The sequence below is a fragment of the Ixodes scapularis genome, unplaced genomic scaffold, assembly GCF_016920785.2.
Source record: "Ixodes scapularis isolate PalLabHiFi unplaced genomic scaffold, ASM1692078v2 PGA_scaffold12__126_contigs__length_90152505, whole genome shotgun sequence".
Classification (NCBI taxonomy): domain Eukaryota; kingdom Metazoa; phylum Arthropoda; class Arachnida; order Ixodida; family Ixodidae; genus Ixodes; species Ixodes scapularis.
In genome coordinates, this window is record NW_024609838.1 from 3587081 (window position 1) to 3605073 (window position 17993).

At 48.0% G+C, this 17993-nt stretch overlaps 3 protein-coding genes across 9 annotated transcripts; 1 reads left to right on the top strand and 2 right to left on the bottom strand.

Annotated features, from left to right (window-relative positions):
* Window positions 1-349: 349 nt before the first annotated feature.
* Window positions 350-11187, top strand: LOC8051031 (protein FAM151B). 7 transcript variants are annotated; one of them, XM_029991292.2, is made up of 6 exons: window positions 350-740; window positions 1297-1365; window positions 1907-1970; window positions 2828-3187; window positions 4429-4595; window positions 5774-11187. In XM_029991292.2, exons 4-6 carry the CDS (start codon window positions 2858-2860, stop codon window positions 6060-6062), a joined length of 786 nt encoding a protein of 261 aa, XP_029847152.1. In that variant the 5' UTR covers window positions 350-740; window positions 1297-1365; window positions 1907-1970; window positions 2828-2857; the 3' UTR covers window positions 6063-11187. The 7 variants fall into 7 exon arrangements, with proteins under 7 accessions (XP_029847152.1, XP_029847153.1, XP_040064618.1 ...); XM_029991293.4 differs by having other exon boundaries at window positions 2811-3187; window positions 5774-8704; XM_029991294.3 differs by lacking the exon at window positions 350-740 and adding an exon at window positions 766-971.
* A 466-nt stretch (window positions 11188-11653) lies between these two features.
* Window positions 11654-13624, bottom strand: LOC8051032 (beta-1,4-galactosyltransferase 7). Its single transcript, XM_002433923.4, has one exon. The coding sequence runs from the start codon at window positions 13158-13160 to the stop codon at window positions 12288-12290; it is 873 nt and encodes a 290-aa protein (XP_002433968.2). The 5' UTR covers window positions 13161-13624; the 3' UTR covers window positions 11654-12287.
* A 584-nt stretch (window positions 13625-14208) lies between these two features.
* Window positions 14209-17614, bottom strand: LOC8051034 (secreted frizzled-related protein 5). Its single transcript, XM_002433925.4, has 3 exons — window positions 17109-17614; window positions 16511-16588; window positions 14209-16443 (listed from the first exon to the last, which is right to left on the bottom strand). Exons 1-3 carry the CDS (start codon window positions 17572-17574, stop codon window positions 16148-16150), a joined length of 840 nt encoding a protein of 279 aa, XP_002433970.1. The 5' UTR covers window positions 17575-17614; the 3' UTR covers window positions 14209-16147.
* Window positions 17615-17993: the final 379 nt, after the last annotated feature.

The window sequence follows — 17993 nt, forward strand, 5'->3', positions numbered from 1 at the left end:
ACCTAGTGGTGTACATACATACATACATGTAGACCTTTATATTACAATATATCGATCAGATTAATTAAAAGGAACCAACATCGATCATGAATTATTTTGTAAGTTTATTTACAAAAAAAACAAAATAACATCTTTGGTTAATATACCGCTCTCAACAAATTCGGTATTGCTCCAAAAGAACGCTCGTTCTAATTCAAAAGTGGGATTTAAACGTATAAAAATTGATACAAGAATCTTGAATTTGATATTGAATGTTACAGAGGTTACAAAAACCCCGTCAAAAATCGTTAGTTCTGCAATTTATCGTTATCTACCGCAGCGCCACACCTGGTGCTGGGGATCGCTCTGACATAACTCAACTTCATTTGTTTTGCTTTGAGTGAGTTTGGTGCACTGAGGTACAATAGTGTAACTCGCATCCATCGGTTCCGTTTTCGTCGGCCAGACGCCCGACCTTTGAAAGTTGGACACTGCGCGCACATTACCGTAGTGCAACGTCGCGGGACAGTGCAGATTAAGGGGTACAAGAGAAAAGAAACGACGTGCGTGTCGTGTTTAAGAGCGCACAGTCTAAAAGAAACTGTTAGCCGCGCCGATAGTTGTGTGCCAAACCATGCGCCGCTTGCTCGGAGTTGTATGGGCTCAGCTGTGTCGATGTCATTGACCTTCCGTGCCGGAGGCCAGTGCCCTCTGAATGAAAACGGTACATGCCCGCTTGTAACCTCTCCTGCGAATGCCTTGTAAGCGCTACTTTCTTCTCTCTATTCGGCATTTGATGCACCTTTTCTTGCACTAGTTAGAGGCCGTCATTATAAAGTATAGTTATAGAAATTTTAATTGAGGAAAATCGCGTGTTTGATGCAATGTTGTGGTCGTAGCGTGCTGCCCATTAGTTTCCGACACAAACAAAACAGAAAACTGGGAGTGTGGCTGTGTATGTCGATTTTTTCGTCGAATATCGTGAAAACGGGGTGAGTAGGATTGTGTAGGCTCGCGCGCTAGAAGAATTACCAATGGCTTTGGTGTTGCTTGACCCGGTGCACGTAGTTTTGAGTACCACACATATTATTGTCGGAAACACCAGAGCGCCTACGACAACGCATCCCGGTACTGTATGCATTATACTTTTGCCATAAAATATTTTTTTTTTACGGGTGCACTTGTTTATGAATGACAGTATTTAATTAAAAATCGAGCTCGCCTTCCGACTGAGATAAAACCACTGCGTGATGTTCTCTCCAATGCTCGACCCATCTCAACATGCGAATATAAATCTTTATTTTTTTTTTTTTTCAGGTTTTGGTATGGAGCCTTGCAGACATACTACACGAAAAGATAGTTCCATGCCCAGGAGCAGCTGTAAGGGTAAATAAAACAGACACAACTTGTACCCAAACAATTCACCTACAGGGAACCTGTGATGTACCCTTCAGGAAATACCATATACTTTATACAACGTGCAATGCACCTTTTCTGCATAAAGACATGCACCAGTGGCGGGCTAAATTACCTTCGTAAGATGCATTCGTCGGTTTCCCTGAGTGATCAGTGCATGATTACATCAACTTGTTCAGAACTTCATCTGCTGAGACAAAGCACCGGCAGAGCTGTATCACTTCAGCGGTAGAGCGCATTGACGTGGCGTTTTATGAGCTCGCATGCTCCAGCCCTAGCAGTTGCAGCGATTTCTTCCAGGAAGTCTTGACCAAGACAGCCTGCTTTTTCGAGCAGCCAGGCCCAGTTTCGCCATTTCCAACGAAGTAAATATGGGTCTTCAGTATTCGGTGCGAGCAGACCAAGCAGGACTTTTCCTGGAAAAGATTAACTGAGAATTGGTTCAGCATGTCCAGTCAACGATCGAGCATTTTTTTGGTGACATGTCATGCGTTGAAAAAAATGTTTCCAGGATAAACACAGACGCCAACGCTGAGGGTCTCTACCCATCCAAAGTGTGGTCTCTACAACAACAGGTGAGAATGTTGCAATCCCTCTACTTTTCATAGTCGGCGGGTGCATAAAATTAATTTCAATGGATCTTTAACGCCAAAATCACCAATAGCGGAGGTACCTGTCCACCTAGCATCATCATTTAATATACATAGTGTATCACCGGCACGTATGTGCTGCTGCGGGAGAAGTTTCACGAATTCTCGACTTCTGTGACCACAACCACTCTTTTACCGAAATGTGTACGAAAAGCAGAGGATTGAATTTTTATCTACAGGTTAAGATACGTCTGGAACAGGTCAACATATTGGTGCACACACTGTTTTGTCTTATGTTAAAGAGAAGTAATAAAATATATCCGAAGTGCAAACAAAATACCATCATAGCAGAAGTTGGTAGGAACTCTCAAAAGCTTCGGATTAGCAGCTGATGTTTCACCACCATATTCGGCTTAGATCCAAGATAAGTCACTGAGCTAAAAAATGCTACCGTATGTCTTTTCCCCATTCTCAACGGAAAAAAAGCCGTAGGACAATCACTGTCTCTTAGATTGATTGACTGTCATAGATTGGTCACTATGAGGCATTTGTCGACAATCTCGTTCAAAAGCTAAAAAAAATCTGCGGTAGGCATACATTAATTTTTCCATCAATGTGGTCATTTTATATGTACCGTGCCATATGCGGTCGCATCCCATTTGTAGCTGACATTCGGCACAAGTCAAATTTCTGCCTACCGATCTTCTATCCTGAACTGCTTAAACTGAAAAAGCTAGTATCCAAACCGAACGAAAAGCAACAGAAGGAGGCTAGTCCACGCACCGCACTAGTTTCGATGCTAACGGCCTCACGGGACGTTGTCAGCCTTCCTTTTCTTCCAGCGAGCGTGCTGCGAGACCGCCAGTCTCGCCATGATGCCGCCCACGATCGTGGACTACTTCCCGCAAGCCAACGGCGACGGGCTCAAAGTGATCTGGGAGCATGCGGTCAACAGCAAGGCACGCCTCAGCAGCGCGCTGCGCGGTCCCGGGATGGTGCTCGAAGGCGACGTCAGCATGGGTGCCAACGGGCGCTACCCCGTACCCGTCATGGCGCACCCTCCCGTGCTCTCGAGCGACCTCACGCTGGACGAGTGGCTGCACGAACTCCTGCTCTGCGGCACCAAGGGAGTCAAGCTCGACTTCAAGTCGACGGAAGTCGTGGAGCCGGCCTGCCGGATCCTGGCGCGCTTTGTTGACAAGGTGTGCACAACTCTGCGGGGTCGGAACGAACGCCATCACCCTTAAGGCTTGTTCACACATTCGCATTTGAGTATGACCAAGTGTGTTACAAACACTTACAAGTTACAACTGCTTACAATGCAAGACCGCACTGGCTTCATTTATCGGTTGGTGCAGGAACACGTTCCAATCTTTGTCTATTTCCCACTTTTTTTTATGCATCATTCTTTTACCATGGGCTTGAAGTGCTTTTGGCAGTGTAAAGAGCGATCATTTCTCATAGATGGTGCACACATTTGATTGCACAAATACCGCCAAAACTTCACTTTAGTTGACGTAGTTCCAGGCCTGCTCGGTAGACGGCAGCAGCGTGTTTTTTCGTAAGAAGTCAAACAACAAACTTCGTCACACTCACACTGTCACACTGAAATGCCAATGTGTCGACCGGCCTTTAGACTATTTACTACAGCTACATATTTATCTCGCGAGAGTTTGGCCGATAAGAAGGACACACACCTCTGTGATAATGCAGGATGACTAGTGGTCCTCTTTGTTTCCGGGATCGCAAGACCAATGGAATTTTCGAAACCGGCAGGCTGTACGAATGGGGTGCTGCACGTCCACTTTTGTGGAAGCGTGCCATCTAGATCCTAGATGGTAAATTGCGACCTACGAGAACTGGCAAATAATGAAACAAATGATGCTCAAGCCCAATGATATGTCTTGTACCTTCAAGTAGAATATGAAATATCACACATTTATTCCAGCTTGAGTCTATATTTTTGGCTGGACACGTTTTTGTGGCTTCGTCATCTGCTGGAATGCTACCTCAGATTATAGTGACCAGCTGTGTACAGCTGGTCACTATAGCAGTGTGCAGTCACTATAGATCACTAAGCAGTGTGCAGAGAAATGAGACACAAAGACCTCTCTCACTAATGTGATCGACAAATTACGTGATTGTTTTGCAATGTTATTTTTGACGGCCATATTTTCATTCTGTGTTCCATATTTTTTGCATTATGAATGATGCACATGATGAATTATAACATTCCTTCCAAAAAAGTCTGGTAAAATCTCAAATTTTGCGAAGATATACACAAAAAGAGTTTTTTGTTTGAAGAGAAAAGCGTGTTTGTGAACTTGTCGTTGACCACAGGAGAACATGGGAGATTATTCGCGTCTCGTACTTGTCGCTCCTAGCGACTGTAAACGGCAAAAAGTTGCGACTGGGAAGTTCTCGTTTTGGATCTTCCTTCCAGTTCCGAGGGCCGGTGATCCTGAACGCGGACGTCCTGCCGGGTCCAGACTGCTCGGTCATGCCGCCAGTTGATGCCTGGACGTTCCTGACGCTCTGCCGCACGCGGTTCCCCCGTGCCATCATCTCGTTGGGATGGACGACAGACGACGCCTCCTGCATCAAGATGGGGTGAGCACGGCAGCGAAGCTACAGTGCCTGGAACGCACCTCTGATTGGATGTGTCGGCCGCGCCCTGAAAAGTGGTCCCTCCGTTTCTACCTCGCGGCATCATAAGAGTGTCAAGCTGTCGCTGGCCGCGAGCCTGGCGGTGTCCCAGCAGCAGCGGCGGACGTTGCAGATATCTGTTTTGCTGCAGGTCACTAGCTTGACTGTTCACAAAAGCTTTGGCAGCCGGTCGTTGAGATGCTGCGACGGCAGCGAGACTCGCGTTTGCCCATACTTCTTGCCAGATGCGCACAACCGACATTAGGAGTCAGCTGATCGGATCACATGGAAAACGTAGCGGATGGGTATGGGCTCGGGAGAGCCACTGTGGGGAAAAAACTAACCCCGAAAACGAGGATTTAGCAGACGACGCCTTCAGTCGATAGCAGACGACACCGTCGTCTGCTCACTGTGCTTTTCGGGAGATTGCGCCACTAGCATGATTCTCGCCAACTCGGTTGTCTGCGTCGTCGACTGTCATTGACCATGTCTAGGGTGTTGGTCTTAATTTCCAGAAGAAGAGAAGGGAGCAACACCTTGAAATATCACGGAAGTAATAGTATGCACCACTAAAATACGCCTTCCACGAAAATTTGATGTTGCTACATATGGGCACCGACCTCTCGGGTACATTTTAGAGCATGGTCCGAAACTGATACTAGCACCCTATACAGGATGTTTCAAGGGACGCCAGGCAAATCATTCCTGCGAAAAGTGTGAATCCCACTGAAAAAGGAAGGTTCGTGTTGTATGCGGAGTGCAAGTTTGTCTGCTTTTCGCACAGGGGTTGCGATGACGTCAGAACGCTGAGCTCTTACTGGCCTATTGAAAAAAATAGTGGGTAGACCTCAAAGCATATCTAGCATGAAGGTCTGCCCACTAACCTTTCAATGAAAGCCAATCAGAATTCGGTGTCGGCCTGTTGTCACTGCAACTTCCGCGCAAGAAGCAGACGATTTCCTCTCCACATTGGTGTCTACCAAAGGGCTCATGCAGGTGCCAATTTTAACGGCCAATATCAGAGCTGGCCCAGGGCTCGATAACACCCTATAGCTTCACAGAACAGATTCTGGTGGCATAGCTACCTTTGATTTCATCTTTTGCGTTGTGTACTGAGACCTCCCTTCCACATCCCTGCGCAGCTACACGCGGGAGATGGTGGAGAGCATGGGGGCCCTGGTCCGAGAGTACAACCTCGGCCAGCCAGTCACCTTCCCGGTCTGGCTGCCGCTGGCGCGCCGCTCTCTCGGCGACCTCCAGCGACTCCTGGCACAAGTCCCGCGCTCCTCGCTGACCGTGTTTGCGCGGCCCGGCCCACCACGCGCCGCCGCCCTTCCGGACTTGGCGGCGCTGCGGAGTGCGTTCAGCCCGTCGCTCGTCTACTACGACCTTCCGCATGACCTCCTCCAAGCGTTCTTGCCTCTCTGCTAGCCTCCCCTTCCGTCATGCAGCTTCCATGCTCGGAGTAGCCTGCTATAGCTCTGTCAGGGTGAGAACGGCAGGGAAGCTCGCGCTGGAGGCGGGAAGAGCGAAAGACCTCCTTCTCGATCTCATCCTGCCGGCGACGAAAGGATGTATCTTTTGAGACGGCCTGTTTCCGTTTTTGCTTTCTTGTTGCGCTTTTTCTCTCTCTGGAGATGATCGAGTCTTGTCACGTTTCGTATGTTCCGAGATGATCTCTTGTCATTTTTATTTCCGCTTGCTTTCTCCGTATGAACAGTGTGCAATGCTGGGAGCCTGCGACTTTCCTTGGGCCTATCTCCGAGCGGTACTTTTCGTTGGGTCAGGTGGGGATGTTGCTGCGACTTGGCCCCAGAAACATTTACGACGTCGAGTCATTGTTTTGTCCCACTGACGGTCATTAAGCCAAAACGTAAGGTTATGCTAGTAAAAAGACAAACCTATTTTCACGCACCCGAGTGCCCATACAATATTCGGCCTACGATGAACGAAATGACAGTCTTGAAACTTGCAAACCTGCAAAGTACCTGGCATAATCAGTCACCTGAAAGCAACTGAAGTTTGCTTTTGTGTACCGAAAGGCGAATTCGTGCTCCACACTCCGTGAAGCACAGTAAAAGCTACAAACTCGCGCTCCTATCTTTGGGAGTGCGTTTTCCACATTGTGACGGTGGTACACTTTGGAGCTATAGTTTGCATTCCCGGAGTTTGTGTTTACCTTATTGTCAAAACTACCATGCGAGGGTGCTATGTTTTTTGTCTTTGGCTGCATGAGCTTTCGTCTTGCACACAGGTGTACCGTAGGGTTTGGCACCTTTGCAGAGCATCGAGCTTGACAAGAGCTTTTTTTATTTTCAAAGCCGTCGCACGGCGTTTGCGTCATCCCTGTTCGCCGTACCCACTTGCATGCTTTAGGACGATCTCTGCATTTTTTTTTTTGTCATGCTTACAGCACTATTTCTGTCTTGCTTCAGACATTTTTGTAATGTTGAGAGGAGCTACCTTGTGTGGAAATGCCTTGTTTCCTACTAGATGGAACATTTGCATGTGTGTTTATGTGTGCATGTGACATATTGATAATAGATGATAGTATGAAGCAAAGTATAAGTGCAATGAGATACACGATGGTGGCACGAAGAAGTGTAGAAGTGTGATGAATGTAGGATTGGATAGAGTAGGATAGGATGTCCTCGAGAAAGTTTGAGTAAGCTAGACTAGATGACAGGAAGTGGGACTAATTTCAACTGTACAACTAGCCAGGGAAAGATGAAGTTATGTCTGTTTGTTGTTTTTTTGCTTCTTCTGTGTGAACACAAAGACGAATCAAGTGTCTCGGATGATGAGTGTGTTTGAACTCTGTCAAGGAAAGTACCGATTACTCTGCTGGATGAGATAACGGTACACGGCAGCACTGTGCAACCCGGAGGCACAGTGCTGGTAAAGACGGGTACACTGCAATCGGGCCTGCACTGTTGGATGGCACGAATGGGCAGTTTGGAGTGTTTACAAGAATGTGGAGTCATGCTTCATTGCACCTTCATGAAGTGCTACCAAATGTGTATGCTTCCACCTGTTGTTTAGATATCATAATGTAGAGATGTTTGTGAAAGCTTTTTTGACCCCACCTCCCAGCAGTCTAGACATCCCGGCAAATGCCTGCAGCAAACAGTGTTTGGAGCTCACCTCGTTCATGTCGCGAGGCCTGCTATGTCCGGAGCCCAAGCATGAGGAATTGATGCTCTTGACAGAGAGACTTCCGATTTCAAGATCTCCTTATTGGCCAGGATACCCCCCTGAAACTTGAAGAATGAATGGCAGATAGTAAAGAGCTTAAGATAAAGTTTATGCTGTTCCCAGCAATACAAGCGATTAGCGAGCGAGCTGGTTTACCGTTGCGACTTTTACCTGTCAATATTGACAAAATGCAGTGCTCATAGATAGAAAAAGAGCAACAGCTGATGTTTCACTGAAAACTTCCTTGAGCTTAAAAGACAAATTTATAATGAAATTTCAACTGGCACCACTCTATTTTCCTTTCAATTACCAGGGTGTGGCAAAATGACTAAAAACTTGCTTTCCTGCAAGGTGATATTGGGTGAAATCTTAGTCGACAGCGGTTACCATATGTCCTCATGAGTGAGGCATGCATAAAGTGAGTGCGTTGAGAATTAGTGAATCGACTAGGGATCCGACGGTTCCTCAGAGTGTAATGTGTCTGTGGCAGGTCAGTTATTGTTACTGAAATGTAAAGATTGTAACAATATTTCCCCGACATCTAGGCGGTATGGAAGAGCTAAATTTAATTTTAAACATTAAACAACAATACTTCCTAGTTAGTAGTACCACTGACAGAGGCATATCTCGCAATAATCCAAAAGTCTGCATTATTGAACCTGAAAGTTGAAACCAATCTTTCTGCTTGTTGAAATGTGCTCGAAACCTCGGTACAGACTTAATACCAAAACTCTCATTCGTGTCATGCGATCTTGAATCAAGCTACCAATTTTTTCTTTTTCTTTCTAACCTTGCACAAACATCGCTACCACAGACACGTTGGAAGTTGTGGGCTGACTGAGCGCAATATGGTGTAGCCACGTAGGGCTCAAGTTGAGCAGAGTGAAAGGAACCAGCGTGCCTTTGGTTGGTCATTGCTTCGAGGTTTACTACACAAGAAATACAAACAGCCTCAGAAGACTGAATGCTTTGCCGATGTACGGTTGCTGAGCTCTCCCCAGAACTAGTCGAGGTGCAGAGTTTCAGATGGTGGTGTTCTCGAAAGAAAGTCATGTACGGTACCTTGAGGAACTGCACAGCGAAACCTTCTACAAGGCCCAAATTCTTTTCCTTTATTCGCCTTTAGGGCTAACTTGCGACACTCGGGCGAATTCCACAGAGAGCCCTTTAATTTGGCCTGCGGTTATTGGGAAAGGGGGAGGTCCCAATTCTCCGCTGCAAGTTGAACCCTAAAGTACATGTCCAACTTGCACATTAGAAGGATACGTAGCAGTGCCATCGAAAATAATTCATCTACATCTGAATGAGGACCAGAAAATGGATGGATCAACTGGAAGGTGTCGACTTTGGAATGTCTTACGACCCGTAGGTCACCCTTTCAGAAGCTTATATTTGTCTAGAGCTTTGTTAAAGTTGAGCGAATTGGAGGGAACATTTGCTTCCTATACTGACTTGCAGACGAGACATTTAAGGTTCTCTGTACTGCACACCGTGAATTGCATGTTTGCTCGTTGGGCAATGGAGAACAAAATCACTAACCAGAGCTGCTATTATAAAACCAATATGTGAGGCATGTTTTTAGTGCCAGTGTAGTATCTGCATCCGCTGATAGATAGCACGAGCGGCAAGGGCAAAGTTACCCGTCATCGTGGGGTTGTTAATTCTTTTTGCCGATCTCTGCACCTCATAGCACAGCACTGTTGTTATCGTTGTTGTTGTTGACGTCGAGCTTCTGTCACTGTGGCGCCTGTTGCAACGAATCGCGTCGTCCGCTTGCCTTCTTCAGAGTCTGTAGCACGGTGCACGTTTGTCTGTTTTCTTTGTTGGGTGTACACACGTGAAAACACTTTCTGGTTCACACTAGGGACATGCAGGTACTTGTAGCCCGGTCGTAATGGTACGGCGCGTTGTCGGTAGTAGTGCAAGCGGGCCGACAAAACTGTGGGCATGACCTTGCATGGAAGCAGCGAGGGGAGCCGACCGTTTTCCAGAGAAATGATCCAAATGTTGTCGGAAGTGTTGGCTGCTGCTTTCCATGTTTCAAAGATTTTGCTGACTTGCACACTTACGTTGTCAGAAAACTGGCGCTTCATACGGCAGTTTGCCGCACCACTAAAGGCTCGAAAAAAAAGTGCCATCAACAAATCGCAACATTTGTACTCCATTTTACAAGTTTTACAAAAGCATGAGCCGAAAACCACAGCCACCAAACCAGCTACGCGCCTCAGAGCACTGACACTTGAGCTACCTTTTTGCTTAAAAGAATTTTTGCTAGCGGTCTGAAATCGTAGGAATTGCTTTTCCGTCCTCCAGGAACGTTAAAATGGTCCAACACAAAGCAAACCAATATTGTCCAGGCTTCTTGAAACTTGCATCCAAAGTTCAGAAAGTCGCTTTTTTTAATAGTAACTATCGTCAGTTGTGCTCGTTCCGCACAAGGCAGCAAAATTGCAGAAGCCACGAGACAATCGGAGAACGGAGCGTCGACATTATATGTGTGGCTCGATTGTTGGCTCCAGCAAAAACAATACACGAGCTTGCTGTTCCGGATTCTTGCGCCGTCCCCGCGCAGCAGGAGCATGTTCCTCGGTCTTCTTCTAAATGGAGCCTAAAAAAATAAAATAAATGCGAAGGAGAGCTATTTACTAAACTGCACGCATTCTATGAGTGTTCGCTTGCTGGCGAAGCATTGTCTTGCATTAGAAAACGCTACACTATCACGCGATGTGCCTAAACACGCCCCGACATGACTAGTTGGCCTTTTGCAGTGTTGTTTTACGTGGTATGGCAGGAAACTAGCTACGTCGGCCACAGGCTAGCCGTGCACGCGTCAAAACCTCCCCTCCAAAGCGCAACGCGTCTCTCCGAGAGCAACCGCCAGTACATGTGAGCATGCATACCTCTAGAGAAGTGCCCGCGAAGACGGGTAAAAAGATATTGGCCCCGACGCACTATTTTTGGCTTTTTTCTAACCATGTATTTTTCTTACACAAGAATACGCTGCTAAAGCTTGGTAACTATTTTTTGCCACGTAAGAAAAAAAAAAAAAAAGCAGAGTGGAGAGTACAAAGTTTTCAAAGATGCCATGTGCATCCCCTGGTACAGATGCTGAATGATGCGTGTGGGGTCGCAAGACGAAAACGATGCGCACTTGCCGTTGCTAGTTGGAAGATGTGCCCTGCCTAGTCCCCCCAATGGCTTTTGACAAGTTGCGCTGCAAATTCCCACAATAGCCGCGCTTTGGAATACAGACACCATGATGTACACATTGTTACAGACTGCATTGTGGCGTTCGGAGATGATTTATACAGATGTACTAGGTGTGTAGGCACCGGAATAAAGCGTGTGCTTGGACCAGGAATCTAGTGTTGTACAAGCGTCGTCATTTGCACAATCATTCTGCGGCCCTCACTCGGGCGAGACCTTGCAAGAGTTAGTCAATAATTTATTTATGGAGCACGATTGCCTTTTGTTCAGAAACGAATGTCACCTCCATTGTTCAACTTATTACCATCGCCAAGAGGACAGGGAGTCTGCTTGCTCACTGGACACGGCATCTCTTTCTTTTGCAACCACATGAGTCGGCAGGTTTGTTTATGTTGCTGCAGCGCATTTTGTTTTTAGTCCTTGCTTTCAACCACTGGCTATTCTGCTCGATCAATTATGGTGGGGAGGGGGATGTTCGTTTTCCTTGCAGTACTCCGAAAATTGTTGGGTGTCTTGGGCAACTTGTAACTAAACATTTTGAAGAATTAGAGTGAACGGCAAACTTTTTTTTTCTGCGACTGTTGAATGACTGGATACTGTAGCAAAAAGGCGAGTTTCAGTATGTTCTATATGGCACAACTGACTCGTTTATTGAAACCAAAGCATGGAGCCTTCTCAAGCAGGATGCTTGGCAAGTATCGTAAAATGTGTGAGCCTTAGGACAACAAGCACAACCTTGAATCGCGCCACATAGCGTTGCCCCAAGCCGAAATCCTTAATAGTATCGGCTTCACAGCTATGCAGGACTGTCGAGCATGTAATGCGACGTGGAAATAATATGCTTCTAATAGTGCTGTGTTGCAGAGGTTCATGTTGTACAGCTCGTGAAATAGTGAAATGTATGGGTCAATCTGAAGTGCTCTAGAAACGGGTGTACCCAACAAGTTTGCCTGCCTCTCACCCCTGGTCACGGTATTCGGCCACCGCCGAGCAAAAACACAATAATGCCACAGACAAAAGCGACCAAAGGATAAGCTTTCGTCCTACTTGTCCTTGCTTGTAGCGCTTTTTGTATGTTTGCTACGCTTTGGCAACACTGCCAAGCCAACACAAAAGTGCTTCGCCACTGAAATACAATTCCCCCATTTTCTGCTGTCCCGACCTTACTTGCAACACGGGTCTGTTTGGCACTGCCCAAATCCCAATGTGACTGATCAATGGAGTGAGCGATTGCACAAGCCTTTCTTTCTTTTTTCACTTTTGGCACCAGGGAGTAACGGTCAGGTTGCAGCGTAGCCTCACGTCCAACACCTCGACGGGTGCGCCGTCAATGACCAGGCGATGCAGCGCCGCCAGGTCGTACTTGACGTCGGCGAGTCCGGTGACCCGGTCCCTCTTGCGGGTCTCGGCGCGCTGGTTGTGCAGGCGCGCCGTGTCCCTCGGACGATGCTGCTTGTCGTGCACGTGCCGGAACGTGTTGCGAATCCCGGTCTTGAGACCGCCGGGCCGGGACACGTTGAGCCTCGCGTCCCGCATCCGCGCGTAGAACTCGTCGTCTTCGAGCCCCCAGCCCCAGTACTTGTTTGAGAGTCCGTTGAGCTGCCGGAACCGAGCGTTGCTCATGAGAAGGATGCCGCCGACGAACGTCGGGTAGTGGTACCTCGGGTGGAGGTCCGGCGCCGCCAGATGCATCGGGCCGCCGTTCGCCGGGTACGCGTAGCTCAGCTCACGGTTCAGCGGGAGCAAGTCCACGTCGTGCATGACTAGGTAGTCGCAGTCCGACTGGGCGACCAGGAACCCAACGTTGATGAGCGAACCGCGGTTGAAACGCAGCCGATCCACCTGGTTCACGATCAGGAACCGGTGCTGTATTCGCTGGGCTTTGAGAAACTTGTGCATGTGCGGCGCGAACAGCAGAAGTTCGTCGAAGCGGTCGCGGAAAGGCACGATGACTGCCAATCGGTGCGTATCACCACCGACTCCGTTCTCGTCCTGGTCGTAGCTCCCGTCGGCAGACTCTTGCGACGGGCATGCGACCGGAGAACGCATTATGATGCTGAAGGATATGAGCAGCGTGCACAGGAGGCTCGCGAGGAGTCCCAGCTCGATGTTGCGTCTGGTGGCCATGGTATCCTCGGCTTCATCAGGAAGACACCCTCAGCGATGTTAGATTCGCTCGAGTACGATCAGCCTGTGCAGTTGGAACGCGTCCGCCGAATCGCAACGTTGAGACCATGGCGGTCAGGTCGGACTTGCCCCGCTGTCTTGATGCGGTCGTGGCTCGAAACGTCGGTCGAGTCAGATCTAGGACCGCTCGAGAGCGATAAGGCACGTTAGATTGCTGCGCGCGTACGAGGTCGACCTTTAGAAACCGGTCGCCGTTAGCGCAAGCTGTGATTTCGGGACATTTCGGCGACTTGTAGGGCGACACGGCGACCACCGCCAAACTGCGACAGGCGCACAATGGGCGCGGCCATCTTGAAAGCAAAGAGCCGCTCTGGTGGAGCGCTGTGGTGGCTGTGGCATAGATTTTGTGGAGCACAGTGTGGTGGAGCGTGGCGGCGTGGCGTGGCCGCGTCGGCCGCGTGGCGACCAGTGGCGCTGAGGGGCGCTAGGGTCGTTTCTTCAGTTCGACCAAAGGACCAAAGTTCAGCACTTTCGATTCGTAAAAAATCCGCCTCTTCACCTTTGCCGTGAATTATCCTCGCGGAATGGCGGGATGCTGGCGAAAAACAGCCCAGGGACAAGAATGAGAATGTATGCCAGTGATGCATACCTAGTTGTGTTTCCATCTGCCATTAGCTACAAGTCCGAATTTTGACTGATCGTGGAGCAAGTAAAATCTACCGTTTTCAAGAATTAGGCCACATTCAGTTGAATGATGGTTGAATGGGCAAATTAGGTATAACGAATAGAACTCTAACCAAGTTTGGTTAGAGTTTCTATTTTTCGTCAGCCTTTTCCTAACCAGACAGATAGATATCCGTCAAAGCTGCAAATTGTGGCACGAAGACCCACAGAAGTGCTCTTTAAGGAAAGATATTCAGCTGGTCTTTTGTTTTTTAGATAACTTTGTTCAAGGGGAGAAAAGGGAATGCTTGTTCATATCAAATGCTGGCTTCCTGAAGCACAGTGCAACACGTGCATTCCAGACACACAATGAAGAAGCCAGGAATAAATCATTACCTGTTTTATTTTACTAATGCTTATCACAGCTGAGGGACTATACAAAGCAGCATCCCCATTAAGCATTAACACTATAGGAAAATACTCGAACATATCTTACCAAGTCCACACAAGGTTGTCATTTCTATAAGGGCAAAAGTTTGTAGCATGAACACCGCACGGCGTTTTAATATTGTGACACTCAAACACGTACACGCAATAAAATCCTAAAGAAACACTCTCTAATGACCAGGCTTCACAAATGCACACAACGAACAGGAAGCCAGAAAAAAAGCGGAAGGCAGAAATGCACACGACACATGCCCACAAGAGGTGGCAAGTATGTTACCACACACACAATGCAGCAGACAGTCAAGAGTATGAAGCACTGACATAGAACATGAAATGGCACTTTGTTGTTGTTGTTCAGTATGTTCTCTATTTAATAAGGGGGCATAAAAAGAAAATGGCACACCATAAAAAGTTTTTATAAAAACATGCTCAAGCAAAAGGAAAAATGAAACCGACAAGAGTGACCAAGCCGATGAAAAGAGAGGTACTACATGTGGCGAGCATCAGCCCCAGCCAGCGGAGCGTGTGGCATTTCGGATGTGGCACTTGAGGCATGACTGTGACACAAGCAACCCTTTAGCATTACTAAGGAGAAAAAAGTTGCGAAAGTTGGAGTACAGAACCTCAATAGACCTTTTGCTAAATTACCCAAGCTCAAAAAGAATGCCGAGACTGTAGGTGCATGCGCTGCACGTGCTTGCCTCATCTGCATAAAAAGTCGGAGGTAAATAACCAAAATCGGGCGTTGACAAACATACATGCGAGGTGCCATTTGTCTTAGGTTTTTGCTTCAAACGAGCTACTGCTGCAGACGCCAGCACGTGCACGGTGCGTCTACACTTGCAGAATGCTTCTTGACACTTGGGTAATTTAGCAAACGGTCTATTCAACATTTGTCTAGCATGGTAGATGTTTCATGGCAGCTAGTCACTTTGGCTCCAAAACACTAATGCTATTGTCTCCTAGTGCTAAATCCCTAAAAAAACATTGTTAAAAAAAGGTGACATTTAAGATTTTTAAGGCTGCGTTGCTACACTTCCAAGCATGTGACTTGCCTCATTAATTTCTTGCTTTTGTTAACGTCTATGTGTCAGCAGTAACTTTTGGCTTAAAAAGGTTTGATGTAATGGATGGCACGGTCCATCAAGCACAAACGGTCACTGTTTCATTCTCAAAATCTCGTTAAGAGAAATGTGAGTAATAATAGAGACTTTAATGCTTTTGGAAAGAGCCCTTTCTTTCGATTGTACACACTGAGAAAGAAAAGAGTCTGTGCAAAACGTCTGTGCATTAAAGTCTCTAGTGTTACGCAAATTTCTCTCAATGTCCAAGTGTTTGATGAGAAATATTTTTGAGTATTCTCAAAAATCTCCAAAGTTAGTTTGTATGGCTTGAATAGCTTGTTTCACATTTGTTCGCCAACACGAAGGGGTGTTGGGAGGCTAAAACATACAATTTCTGCAAGACATCACTTAAAGTGCAGCACCTCAATTAGTGCTGACCTTCTTTGTTCTCTTAGGATGTTTATGTACGTCCATGACATGTTAGGTGTCAAAGCAGCATTGGTGATGTGCAAGTTTGACACACCGACCTCCGAGGCAGACAAGCTTGATCGTGTAAAATTAATAATGTGGAAGCTCGCGGTCCGCACACGTCCAGCAGCATGCGTTAATAATATTGGGGATGAAATGCTGAGCCAACAGCCAGCAACACCAGAGCATCTAGCACAACATCTGGAGCTCTGGAGAGGGAGAGGAGTAACTAGGTGCCACATTCCAGGTTTCAGCAGTAGCTAGGAGCCAAAATGGCAGACTGCAGGTCACATCACCATCCTCTACTGACACGGACATCCAGGCACGAGTCGGGCGCGAGTGGGACTAGTGTACCAAGGGATTGGCGCAGTTGACGGCTCGCATCAGCTTCAGGGCCCTGCGAAACGTGGGGCTTCGGCGCCATGGCACGATCAGTGTCGGTAGCAGACGACCATCAGTGGTCCTTGTGCCCATCAGAAGAAGCTGGCCCTTGAGAGGACCGCAGCAGCGCGCCAGGTCGGGACTGCGGAACGTCGGCCTCCGGAGCTGTTTCCGCGAAAGGTCTTCGCGGACCTTGAGCAGTTTGGCCCGCTTGCACTGGAGCACGGAGCCTTGGAGACGCTTGACACGAGCTCGTAGAACTGCAAGAGTTTTGGGAATTGTTTCATTCCAAAAAAGAAACAAAGAAATTGACGGCGGTGCACTCACCAAAGTCTGCGCGGCAGTAGTTGTCCACCAGGCTCTCCGTGGTGTTGGGCTGCTGGCAGGCTCTGCAGGCCGGGGATTCTGCAGGCGTTTCATTGTTTATCACTTGCACCAGGGTCATAGAACAGCTGAATGCATTATAGAAGAACATCCGTGTTTCTTGACACAATAATAATCGTAGATGTGCGGAAGCCCCGACAAGTACAAAAGAAAATGTCTGTCCTTGACTGTCCCGAAATGTCTAGGTCATTAGAAAATAAAAGTATTAGTTAAGATAACAAGGGAAAGAGCAGACATGCTCGCGCCCTTTCTTCGATCTATGTGCCAACGGTTGGTCCTACCCTCCTTTTCACTCCCAGTTAAGAGTACTAAAGTGGAAAAGGCAATCGTGATTTGAGCTCGGGGTGAGGTATTCATCGTCGGTGACAGGTTGAGTTCAGGGGAAGCAGCCCCCACCTCTCTCCACTTAAGCAAAGCGAACGCTGGAGAGGAGGTCGCCCCTCTCCAGCGTTAGCTTTGCTTAAGTGGAAAGAGGTGGGAGGAGCTTCCCCTGAACTCTTATTAACCTGTCGCCGATCTTTTTTGTTGGAGATCAACTCACCGGGTGCGGGTTGGTTGTTGGACTGCACGCTGATGCACATATCGTTGTCAACGGGGAACTTGTCGCAGCGCACCATGTCGGGCCACGGATAGCCGTATCGGAGCATGGTTCCTTCGCAGCCGCTGCGCACGGCCTCGCAGAGGCTCCGACAAGGGAAGATGGGTCTCTCCAGACACACTGGCGAGAAGAGCGAGCAGAGGAAAAGCTGGGTGTCAGGGTGGCAGCGGCGGTTGGCGAGCTGGACCCAGGAGCGAGCCTGCTGCTGCACCTCCGCCATGCTGTCGTGCTCCAGCAAGTTGGGCAGGCGCATCTTGCTGTAGCCGATGTCTCGGCACAGTGTGAGGTTGGCCGGGATCTCGAGGCATGTGGGCTGCGTGAGCCGGCCGCCCCAGTCGTAGGCCAGGGCGAGCGGCACCAGCAGTAGCACCAGCCCGACGCCCTGCCCGCTCGTCCCGCCGCCAGCCATGCTCCGCCGCCCGGGGACCGACGGTCCGGCCGCCGATAGAGGTACGGGAAGCGTCCCGAGCGCGAAGGCCCGAGAGACTACAGGCAGCGGCCATGTTCCTACACCCCCTAAATAGCTCCTCTCCGACGTCTCCGGCACACACACGATCAAAGCAAATTTGGTCAAAGGCCATTTGTAATTTCATTTAAATTCATTACTTTCTACCATTTATAGTAATTGAATTTGTCTTCGTTACGTTTGAATATATCACGAGAATTAATTGGTCAGCTGGTTGCGTTTTCTCCTTTCCTTTCTTGTTTTTGTTAGGTAAGTTTGATAACTCCGTGTTTTTTAGTTGGTTTCTTATTTGAGGAACATGTTTTACATGTTTTTCTCCTTTGATTATATTCAAATTTAACCGCCAATACGTATAAGATATG